The 12,600-nt window shown below is 39.4% G+C and overlaps 1 protein-coding gene across 5 annotated transcripts in view; it reads left to right on the top strand.

The window, feature by feature from the left end:
• Positions 1-12,600, top strand: part of Cep350 (centrosomal protein 350) — a 122,328-nt gene that overhangs the window by 30,898 nt on the left and 78,830 nt on the right. For 4 of the 5 annotated variants that reach the window (XM_052200514.1, XM_052200516.1, XM_052200513.1 and 1 more), the window contains 5 exons: positions 841-954; positions 4,824-4,970; positions 5,510-6,168; positions 7,337-7,458; positions 10,299-11,359. In XM_052200514.1, coding sequence (XP_052056474.1) covers positions 841-954; positions 4,824-4,970; positions 5,510-6,168; positions 7,337-7,458; positions 10,299-11,359 — 2,103 coding nt within the window. The remainder of the gene's footprint in view (positions 1-840; positions 955-4,823; positions 4,971-5,509; positions 6,169-7,336; positions 7,459-10,298; positions 11,360-12,600) is intronic. The other variant, XM_052200517.1, reaches the window with a different exon arrangement.

Raw genomic sequence — 12,600 nt, 5'->3', positions numbered from 1 at the left:
CACCTGAAATTACAAACATGCAGTGACTTGAAAGCATGACTGCTGAAGCTTCTTCCCATTTCTGGAAATGAGGTGGATTTCTCACAAGTTTTCTTGAAACAACAACAACAAAAGAATTGGTACCTAACAGTGGAGTGGTGGTAACCTTTAAACCTTTCCGTAGGAGGACTTGACATTGATTGATTGTGGGTCATAGAAACCACTTAAGTGAAAGTTTTTCTCTCATAGTTCTAAGGCCACCAAAGGATGCTTGAAACTGAAGTGTGTGGAGCCTCCTTAGATTCCGTGCTTTTTATGCAAGCTTGTGATGGTGCTTAACTTATTACCTAGATGTGAAAGAGTAGCTTGCTGTATACCTCATCAAACCCAGCATGTGCTTTTTCCCATTAAGTTGGCAAGTGTGGCTTTGATTTCATAGGTGCACTGTGCATCTTCCTTCTGGTTGACTTCACTGCTGGCGTCACTTTCCTTGAGCTCTGGAACCTTTAAAGGAGTTTATTCAGTGATATCATCAAAGAGATAGTCTAGTAGACGACATGGCTATTTGTGTCTAATAAGTGGGAAGCCTAATAGGTATGGACTCTCTAGATAGGCATGACCCAGTCTGGCTGTCTGGAGCTAGACAGCAAAAGATACCATCATGCTAACCAGAATGATGCACACTTTATGACATGAGTTGTTTATGTCTAGAAATTTCTGCCTAATGTTTTCAGATTGTAGTTGACCTTGAGTAACTGAAGCTCTAGACATAGGATACTATTGTACCCCTGTTTCTTCACTGAGGAATGTAGGTGCTGAATGGGAGTCATAATGGTGGTTGTCCCTATCTATGCATTTCAGATGATACCTCTGTAAAAGAGAAGCCCGCTGAAAAAAGCAAAGAGAAGAAAGTGGTTAAACCAGTACGAAAAGTCCAAAAAGTGACACAGTTGTCAAATCCAGAATGCAAAACAGGTTGGTTTTCAGTATTTTGTTCAGTTTAAAGTTGGATATTATAGAAGTGGAATCTATATTGATATAAATATGTTACCAGATGTTCTCATTGTTAGGAATGTATGAAAATTCAGTCTCTTATATATGTCATTATTATTATATGCATGTATTTTGTTGAGGTATAGTTGACTGTCCATATTTAAATATGGACAACATTAACTGTCCATATTTAGAATATACAATTTGAAAGGTTTCTTATATGTATACATCTATAACACATTGTTCATTGCATTAGTACTCTTATAAAAAACATCCCTGACAAAGCCTGCTAAAGGAAGCAAGGCTCTTGTGGCTTATAGTTTTGGGGAGCAGTTAACAGTGGTCGGAAAGGCAGTGGCAGGAGCAGGGGTGGATGGCCATATTTTATCCTCAGTCAGGAAACAGAGAGGAAAGCTGCAGCTTACCTCACTTTCTCCTTTTCATTCAATCTCACAGAACAGTGACATCCACATTTAGGATAGGTTTCTTTCTCTTCCTCTGCTAAACCATTCTGGAAATACCCTCATAGCCTAATATCAGAAGTGTGTTTCCATGGTGATTATAAATCATATCTAGTTTGTAATAAAGATTGATATCAGATTCATTGTATGTTTAAGATAGTAAATGTGTCACCTCAAAGTTTTTTTTTTCTTAGTATTTTTTAATAGGAATACACCAAATTAAAATAGTAATCTTTTTCTATGAGTAATCATTTTCTATAAGGTCATGATTGCTGGTAAGTACATCAGAATGCTAGTCTTCTTGCCAGTAGTGGTTAAGCTAAACAGAGAATAGGTCAAGCTAGGAAAAGAAGAGATTTCTGCTTCCATAGTGATTAACATGTAACCTTGATTCATGTTGCTTGACTTTATATTGTAGCTAACATTATTTCTTTGGCACATGAGTCAATTTCAGTCTGACTCAGCTTCATCATGTGTAAAAAGACAAATCAGTAGTATTTGTCTCATTGGATTGTTGTGAGAGCTAAAAGCATGAATACTAGAAAAATACTTCAGAATAGTACTTCATACATGAGATGAGTTCCAATTCCTAGCTATCCTCAAGTGTCATATTCAGCAAGTATCTTTTGGCCATGCAAGACAGTTTGAGAGCTTGTCATCTTGAGTTTCGGAGACTCTGAATCGATGTTTACTCATTATCTAGATGTTTGTCAGCAGTGGCTAGTAAGACAAAAAGTTCCTGAGTGGTACAGTTAGAAACAGTGTGGCAGGGGCTGGAGAGATGACTCAGTGGTTAAGAGCACCGACCACTCTTCCAGAGGTCTTGAGTTCAATTCCCAGTAACCACATGATGGCTCACAAGCATCTGTCATGGGAACCGATGTCCTCTTCTGGTGTGTCTGAAGAGAGTGACGGTGTATTCACATACATAAAGTAAATAAACCTTTAAAAAAAAAAAGGAAGAAACAGTGTGACAGTATGGTAAGAGACCACAGGGTCTCTGGGAAATAGCAGGGCTGATGGAGGTGCTGTGTTCTGACCATGCACTTGTCCTTCTGGTTATGCTTGTCATTAGAAAGATAGCACATTTTGTGATTAACTTCAGATGCAGTAATAGAGTGACACTAGTTCTGTACAAATAAAACTTGTTTTTACAAGAATATAGTTATCTCAATGGTAATTAAATTAAATATAAAAACATTTTATATAGTTGGTGGTGGTACTGGTTGTCTCAGTATTCAATGGCAGAGACAAATGAATTTCCAGTTTAAGGCCAGCCTGGTCTACAGAGCAAGTTCCGGGACAGCCAAGACTACACAGTAAGACATTGTCTCACAACAACTCCACATCACTCCCCCAAAAAACCAAAAATGCAATTTATTCTTTTACATTTAGAGAAGAGTAAATAAAAAGAAAGAATGATGTTATATAACCTTATCAGAGGCCTCCTTTGGGATGAAGCACAACGGTTGTATTGACCCAATTAGGTAATCTGCTTCCTCTATGCATGCTGTGCCAGTAACCTAGATTAAATAGCATTAGAGGTGCTGAAATAGTACTAACGATTTTCTAGTGAGAGTCATCTTCCTCGAATTACTGTAAGAGACTATTTCAGAAGGCCACAATTTAGTTTTTTATTTTATGTATCTGGATATTTTGCCTACATTTATGTGTATATCACATTTCGATGCCTGGTGCCCTCAGAAGAGGGCGTCAGATCCCTTGAAACTGGAGTTACAGACAGTTGGGAGCTGCTCTGTGGGTGCAGGGGATCAAGCCTGGGTCCTCTGAAGAGCAGCCAGTGTTCTCTAGTTGCTGAGCCATCTCTTCAGCCCCTCCCTTCCAGCACTTTCAAAAACCAACATTTATAAATGACTGCCCACAAATTCATGTTTGTTTAGTTTTGAGTTTGAAAATTAAGGTAAAGTATAAAGAGTTCTGTTATTTATGAAAACAGAGTTTCTTATATATTGAGCAATAAGCTCAGAACCCTCTCAGTACTTTAGACCTATTGTGTATGGTTAGTAACAAAGTACAAAGGCATTTCTAAAGTAAACAGGGGCTGACTTAGCAGGTCAAAGGGCTTGCTGTGCAAGCGTGGAGACCTGACTTTGAATTCCTAGAACCTGCATAAAAGCCAGACACACAGCATCAGTACCTGTAATCCTGGTGCTCCTGTGGGGTAAGAGGGAGACACAGGACTTGAAGCTCCTGGGCCAACTGGCCTGGCAAAACCCCTGATAAACAGAAAACACAACGCACGCAAACACATGCACGCACACATGCACACACATGAGCATACACCTACATGTGAACATACATGCATACATATACTTTAAGCAGAACATATTTATAATACAGTTTGTAATTAGTATATTTATTAGACCCATATTTCCATTTAGACTATTAAATTATAGCTTCTTTAAAAGGGACTCAGTAGAATGTCTTTCACATAAAAATAGGACAGTATGCTAGAGAAGTGAAAAAATATAAGAAAACAAAACTATTTGACACAAACAAAAGTACCAGTATTAGTTTGAGTATTTCTGAATAGTATTTGAAAATTTTTATATTTATTTATTATATTTATACAGTAATTTTAAAGTCATATTAGTATAATTTTAGTCATTGTATACCTAAAAATTCTTTGTATACATACAATTTTTATCATTTTTTTAACTTTTAAATTATTTGTTTATTGAGGAAGGATCTCACTTTGTAGGTTTCATTACTTGGGAACTTGCTGTGTAGACCAAGTTTGAACTCACAGAGTTTCTTCTGCCTCCTGAGTGCTGCTGGGATTAAGATTTTATCCTTATATTTGTTTAGCAAACAAGTCTTAGCTAGTACCTTGAAATTTTGAGAATCACTGTGGTAGGAGAGAGCTGGGCTGCCTGTCCCACGCTGTTCTCTGACTGCCCACCGGTGCTGTGGCACACTCTGCCCACCCCTCAAAATGAATGGAATTTTTAAAAAAAGATTTGAACAAACTATTAACCAAGTTTGATGGCTTGGAGTTAAAATTTATTTTTTTTTTATTTTAGTTTTATTTATGTGTATGGGTATTATGCCTGCATGTATGCCTGTGTACTGTATGTATGTGCACAAGTGTGCACAGAGGACGGGAGGGTATTTTCTTGGAACTAGAGTTGAAGATGATTGTGAGCCCCATGAGGGCGCTCGAAATCAAGCCCAGGCCCTCTGGAAGAACAGCCAGTGCTCTTGACAGCTGAACCATCTTTCTGGCCCCCCAAAATATACTTTTAATGACAGACCTTTTCAGCTTAGCAGATAAATGTATAATTAACTATAGGACCTATATTACTGAGTAAATTTACTTCTTAGAGATTAAAAATTAAAGTTTTAAATTCAGCACAATATATATTTTAGGTAGTAGTCGTTTGATAAGTACATCTTCTTGGCGAGATGGACAAAAATTAGTAAAGAAGATTCTGGGACCTGTACCCAGGATGGAGCAGAAGGAGCGGAGAGCCACGTCGAGTGACCGAAGTGGACGAGACCGAGCGGCTAAATTTGGTGAGAGGATATCGTTAGTTTACATGAATCTCTTCCTGGTATAAAAGGGAGTTTACCCTTACAGTATCCTTTGGACTGTTATAGGATATTTGAATTCATGTTTAAAATAAAGAAAAAACATTTTTTGGGGGGGGTTGGTTTTTTTGGATTTTTCAAGACAGGGTTTCTCTGTGTAGCCCTGGCTGTTCTGGAACTCACTCTGTAGACCAGGCTGGCCTTGAACTCAGAAATCCGGCTACCGCCTCTACCTCCTAAGTGCTGGGATTACAGGCCTGCGCCACCACTGCCCTGCTAAGAAAAATTTCTTAATTTTTTTTTTTTGGGGGGGGGTTTCGAGACAGGGTTTCTCTGTGTAGCCCTGGCTGTCTTGGAACTCACTCTGTAGAGGCAGGCTCGAACTCAGAAATCCACCTGCCTCTACTTCCCAAGTGCTGGGATCAAAGGCGTGCGCCGCTACTGCCCGGTTTAATTTTATTTGTACAATAAATCTTTGGAATGAATCTGGAGTTTCAGTAGAACTAATAGTCTATGCGTTACAGGGAGCCACATTGGAAGAGCCGAGTCAGACCCCAAGCTGGATGCTGCACATAAACAGCTTCCACGAAACTCTGATCGTTCAAGAAGTAGAGCTTGGTCTGAGAATAACATAGGGAAACCAGCTCTGTCTCTTCCAGACAGGAAGCAGGAGGAAAACGCTGCCTTAAACAAGGATTTTTTGCCAGTTGAAATTCGCGGGATTCTTGATGACTTACAGCTGGATTCTTCAGCTCAGACTGTGAGGCAAGAGGTTGGAGAGGCTCAGAGTCAGAAGTCGTCGGCCCCTGTACCAGTGCCCAGGAGCCACAGCCCTGTGAAGAGAAAGCCTGACAAGATAACAGCGAATGAGGAGCCCCCCGTGATTTCCAAGAAGCGCCACTATGACTCAGATGAGGTACGACAGTACATTGTTAGACAGCAGGAGGAGAGGAGGAGGAGGCAACACGAAGAGAAGAAAGCTCAGAAGGAGGCTACGGAGCAGAAGAACAAACGATTACAGGAGCTCTACCGGAGACAGAGAGAAGCCTTCTCTAAAGCAAAAACTGTGCCTCCTCCTGATCCATCAGCCTCTAGACGGCTACAGGAAACTTACTCCAAACTGCTACTAGAAAAGACATTGCTTGAAGAGCCAGCCCGTCAGCACGTTACCCAGGAAGCACAGGTACTAGTAGCTTTGGGAACACAAAGGGGGGTAATTTATGGTGAGGACAAGCTTGCTTCCTGTACAGAACTGTTGAAAAATTATCCTACCTAGGACTTAGACGTGCTCAGATAGTCACAGTAACCAAGACCTTTCATAACATTTATTGCATGCAAAGAGAATGAGGAAATGGAGAAGGTTAAAGCTGAAGAGCTTACAGTATGGTCACCACTGATGTCTTCCGTCCTGCTGTATTTCTGCTTTGTCTCCGTTGTAGTACTGAGCAGGAGAGCTAGAGCATAGTGCATACCACATTACATAAATGAAGGGTTTAGTATTGAAGTGAGGGCATACTTGTGCTAATGTTTTTACAACTGATAATTGAGTGTGTCTCAGGTATTACAACTGTTTTAAAAACTTTACTTACAGGTTTAAACATCAGTAAATACAGACTTTAAAAGGTTATTTATATTCTTTTTACTTAAGTGATGAAAAAATCTGAGGTTTATAAAGGATATTATTTCATCTTAATCATGTTGCTGATATTAATGTCTGTTTATTTTTTGTCTGTGGATGTGATAAAATATACTGACAAAAGCAGTGTAAGGTAGAAAGTGTTTGTTCTGCTTTTACTTTAAGGAAATAGTTTATCATGGAGGGGAAATCAGGGTGCCCCGAGCTTGAAGCAGCTGTCGTATCGCATTCATAACGAGAAAGCAAACACTAATGGGCACATGCTCCAGCTAAGCTGGCTTTCTTCATTTAAGTAGTCCAGGGTTCTACCCAGGGGATGGTGCCACCCACAGTGGACAGGTCTTCCCACCTCATTGACCACAGTCAAGATGCCTAGAGGACCACGTCCCAGATGATTCTAAATTCTGTTAACAGATATTGCCAATGACTGCAATGTCCTTGTTAGATTTTAGATGAGCATTTGCTGTTAATTGTACTAGTTGTTTTTCTTTGTTTTTTTGTCATGCCAGATTCAAACCCACAACCTGATATAAGTAAACACTCATATAATAGTTGTTTTAAAGGCAAACTAAATATAAAGTGATTTTAATTGAGGGAGAAAAAGCCTCTCTTTTATGACCTTTTTAAGTTAAAAGGACTTGATAGGTTTCTTATGTACTAATTGAAGACATCTTTGTGATCATAATCATATAAATTTGATGCCCTTTTCTCTTAGGCCAGACCTGGGTATCAACCATCTGGAGAATCTGATAAAGAAAACAAAATACAGGAACGTCCCCCAAGTGCGTCTTCCAGTAGTGACCTGTCCTTGTCAGAACCTCCACAACCTCTTGCAAGGTAAAAAAAATAAAAGGAGAGAATGATAGATGACCAAGCTTCTTTCTTTTAATGAGAAGACATTTTACCTTTGGTGAATATCTTCATCTAATAACTGAACATGGTGTATAGATGTATTTGCTGTGCTCTATACTGGCTTTTCCTGTCCTTTAATCCAGGTCAAATGTCAATTCCTTATGCAGGTGGTAGCATTCTTACCTCTTCTAAGTCTAACATAAAGTTTTTGGATGGGTAAGTCACAGTGAAAGATATAGACTTTTCTAAATTACACTTTATAATAATAATGATTGGGAGAAGAAAAAAGATTTGAAACTCTTTGAGAATGTGCAGATACAAGTCAAATTTCTTTCCAATTTGAAGTTAATACACTACAGTCCTTTTTCTCTCAAAAGGCCAATAACATTGATAACATTTATGTTGTTTTATACACTTATTAATTTTGTGTTCATGAGTGTTTTGCCTGCACGTAGGCACATACACCATGTATGTGCCTTGCACCCTCAGAAATCAGAAGAAAGTAAAGGATCCTTGGAACTGGAGTTATTGACGGTTGCGAGTCGCTGTGAGGGTACTGGAATCAAACCTGAGTCTTCTACAAGTGCAAGACGTGCCTCTTTTTTTCCTTGTTTAAAGATTTTTAATTTCAATTACACATGTATGTGTGTGAATATGTGCCTGCCAGTGCAGGTCTCTGCAGAAATGTCAGTCTTCTATAAGCTGCCTGATATGGATACTGAGACTTGAACCTGTGTCCTTTGGAAAAGCAGCAAGTACTTTTAACCTCAGAGCCATCTATCTAGCCCCCAGTGGTTTTGATGTCATTTATTGTTTCTTAGTTTCTAGGCCTGGAGCTGATTGAATCCTTTTTAGTAAATAACATTGTTTGGGTATTGGTTTGGTTTTATTTGCTTTGTAGTACTCGCATGAAGCCCAGTGCCTTGTGCCTTTTAGGCAAGTGACTTACCACAGAGGCACATCAGTACACCTTCGCACTGTTGTTACTATGGTTCCACAGAGGAGATAACGAAAGTCTAGACTTTAAACTTTCTCAAAGTCAAAACATGACTTTTGTAAGTGGGTTTGAACATAGGCGAGTGACTTTAAAAGTCAGTACTTTTAACCAGTGTATGTACTTACTGCTCATAAGAGAAATGTACAATTTGTTTAATGTCCTAAGTATATTTTAAATATAAATCATATTTTTATTTATAATTTAAAAATCTTTATTATGAATCTTTTGTTTAAATAATACTGTCCATGTAATCATTGTCAGACCTACTGTGCTGGTGTCATGTTGTTTTGCCTTTCCCTGAGTTTCTGATTCTAAATGTTATGAAACAAACCAAGCCAGGCTGTGGTGGCGCATGCCTGTAACCCCAGCACTCTGGGAGGCAGAGGCAGGCGGATTTCTGAGTTCAAGGCCAGCCTGGTCTACAGAGTGAGTTCCAGGACAGCCAGGGCTATACGGAGAAACCCTGTCACGAAAAAACCAAATCCAAAACACCAAAAAAAACAAAAAACAAAAAACAAACAAACAAACAAACAAAAAAACCCACCAAAAATACAAAAAAACCAAACCAAGTATGAGTTTGTTATTACTTTGCATTGGTTACTCCACTTCTTCCCTTTTAAAATTTTAGATTTTTTTTTTCTTTTTTAGTTCAAAACTACATTTTAGCCAGGAGATGGTGGTACACTCCTTTAATCCCAGCACTCAGGAGATAGAAGCAGGTGAATCTCTGAGTTCAAGACCAGCCTGGTCTATAGAGCAAGTTCAAAAAAACCAACCAACCAAAACAAAAACCCAAACAAACCAAAAACCAAACAACAACAAGAAGAAAACCTGGACATTTTAATAAAGTACTGTGTAGTGTGTGTATGTGTGTGTGTGTGTGTGTAGCACATATAACATGGCACACATGTTGTATTTTCAGTTCCTTCCATCTTTATTAGAATTCTCCAGGCTTGAATGTCAGATGCCTTTTCCTGCAGAACCATTGGTGGCCTCCAATATTTAGCAATCCTATTGCTGTGCTGAGACTCATGGCAACCCTTATAAAGGAAAGCATTTTACTGGAGCTGGCTTACAGGTTCAGAGGTTCAGCTCATTATCACAGACAGACAAGGTGCTGGAGAGGGAGCTGAGAGTTCTACATCCGGATTGGCAGCAGCAGGAAGAGACACTGGGCCTGGCTTTAGCTTCTGAAACCCCAAGCTTAAAAGCAGTGGCACACCTCCTCTGACACGGCCACACCTCCTATAGCACCACTCCCTAGGAGCCTGTGGAGCCTATTCTCATTCAAACCACTACCCAATCTTAACTGTTTCTTTTTTAAGTCATATTATTTTTAAAGGGTTGAATTACAGATATTGCTCAAAGGAAGCTTTTCTGTAGAGTTTTAAATGGCCATTTGAAAATATAAGCCCTCTTATTTGAAGAAAGTTTGCAGAATAGTACAGATGATAAAATACAATTTTTGTGAAAATACCACCACAAAACCACAACTTATACATAAATGTTAGCAAGGATATAATTGTAAACAAACTTCCAAAGATAACAATGGATTTTTTTTTATTGTTTTTCTCTGCGTAACCTCTCACTCTCAGCCCTTTTGCTTTATTTATTTATTTTTGTGGGGGGAAATGTATGTATATTATTCTTATAATCAGAGAACCTCTTTACCCCCTTTTAAGAGATGGTTTGGACTGGAGATCTAGGTCCATGATAGAATACTTGTCTGGCATTGGCAAAGCTCTGGAATCAGTTACTAACATTGCAAAAAAAGAAAAATAATAATATGGATTACTATATTAACTAACATTGTGCTTTCTGTTATCAGAAGAGACTTGACGGAGCCTACATGGATGCAGCCTGACAGGTTGAGCCCTAGAGTTCATAGTTCTCAAGTGCAGCCCCTTGTCGGAACGGCTGAAAGTTTACTCTCCCATCTCTTACATCTTGAGCATGTAGGAATTTTGCACAAGGACTATGAATCTGTTTTACCAGCCAAGAAGAGTCATAATAAGGCTTCAGGACCGTTAACTTTTGCACCTCAACCACATCCGACCTCACTAGCTCCTCATCCAGATGCCTTGTTAAAACCTAGTACCAGCCAGTATAAGACTAAACTGGATCGCATTGAGGCCCTGAAGGCAACAGCTGCTTCTCTGTCCAGTAGGATTGAAAGTGAAGCTAAGAAACTCGCTGGGGCCAGCATCAACTATGGGTCAGTGTGGAACACTGAGTGTGATGTGAAGCTAGCTCCTCAAGAGAATGGGCCTTGGACCAAAGCCATCAGTCCACCTGTGAAAGAGGACATGGAAGATGCTTTCTCTGCCCGGATTCAGAAGATGCTGGGAACCTGTGTATCTCATGCAACGTTTGATGATGAGCTTCCTGGTGTAGGCAGCCTTAGTGAATATAAAAAGCTTCCTGAGATGATCAGACCCCAGAGTGCCATATCAAGCTTGAGAATGAAATCCCCTAGTCCTAAACCAGGAGCGCTGCTGGCGCAGTTGTGCAGGAGGCAGATCGATTCTTCTAGCTCTGACATACAAGCCTGTTCTCAAGAAAGAGCCAAAAGGTCCCTTTGTTCCAGCATAGACTCAGTCAGTGAAGGGCCTCTTCTTAGTGAAGGGAGTCTCTCTGAGGAAGAAGGACACCGGGATGCACAGCCCCTTTTGAAGGTAGCGGAAATCTTAAAGGAAAAAGAATTCTGTGCTGGAGAGAGAAATTCTTACGAACCCATCAAAGAGTTTCAGAGAGAAGTTGAGAAATTCTTGCCACTTTTGGGACACATAGGTGGTACCCAAAGCAAAGGACCATGGGAAGAACTGGCAAAGGGAAGTCCACACAGTGTCATTAATATTTTTACCAAGTCATATCAGTTATATGGAAAAGGTGAGGAAAAGCCTATACTATATTTAGACAATTATTTCATAATTTTCTTTTTATTTTTGGGTTTTTCTTCTTTTTTAAATCCAGGGTGTCTCATAACTGCAGTCTTGTAACCCAGCTTTCCTTTTCTAGGATGAAGTTAATTCCTTCAGGTATATCGCTTTCTATTTTCTCTTTATTATAGGTAAATTCTACCCAGTGTTTAATAACATAACTTTAGAATTCCTAGGTTGTAGATTTTCATTATATAAGTGTAGCAAATAATTTGACAAATGAGTTGGTTTCATCTGTTCTTATGTTCAACTGGGTATTACATTGCATTTTCTTAAAATTTACATTTAGGCACTTAAAGATATTGTGATAATTGTATATGTTATTGCTCTCTTTTGTCTAGTTACTTTATATCAGCGCTTGCCTTTGTTAGTCTTAGTTGTTAACTTGACTTAAACTAGAGTCCCTTGGGAAGAGGGGACCTCTCCTGAGGATTCACCTAGCCCACACTGGCCTGTGGGCGTGTCTGTGGGGCATTGTCTTGTTTTACTGGTTCAAATGAAAGGCCCTGCCTACTGATGGTGGTACCACCCTACGTGGGTAGGCCTAGGCTGTGTTACAAAAGTTAAAACTAGCTGAACTCAGCCTGTGAGGTGGAGCCAGCAGTAGGAGGCTTTCCTCTGTGTCTGCTCCTTGAGCTCTTCCCTCATTTTCCTCAGTTATGGATTGGGACCTGGAAATATAAGGGAAAGTAAATGCTTTCCTCGCCAAGCTGCTTTTGGCTATGGTATTTATCACAGCAACAGAAAGCAAACAAGGACAGTTGCCATTCTTTTGATTTTAATGCTCTTTCAATTTCTTTTGTTGAAAGCAAAATGCTTAAATCACTATTTTATTATTTTAATATTATCGTATTTATGTGTTTGCCTGCACATTTGTCTTGTGTGTGCCTGGTGCTAGCAGAGGCCAGAAGAGAGTCTTGAATCCTCTTGGACTGCAGTTAGAGATGCTTGTGAGCGCCCTGTGAGGGCACTCCTCTGGAAGAGTGCTACTGGTCTTAACTGCTGAGCCATCACATTGACATTCTTATTATTCAATACGAAAATTGGTTTCTTAAATTCTGGTATTAGATCTTCCTTACAATTTTATACCTATATTGAAATGTTTGGAGATGAAATATGCATTTGGAATGTGCTTCAAAATAATCTGTAGGATCACAGTAGAAGAGAGGTATAGGGCTGGGCAGTGGTGGT

Source organism: Apodemus sylvaticus, chromosome 12 (genome assembly GCF_947179515.1).
Source record: "Apodemus sylvaticus chromosome 12, mApoSyl1.1, whole genome shotgun sequence".
Classification (NCBI taxonomy): Eukaryota; Metazoa; Chordata; class Mammalia; order Rodentia; family Muridae; genus Apodemus; species Apodemus sylvaticus.
This window is presented reverse-complemented; position numbering and strand designations above follow the sequence as displayed.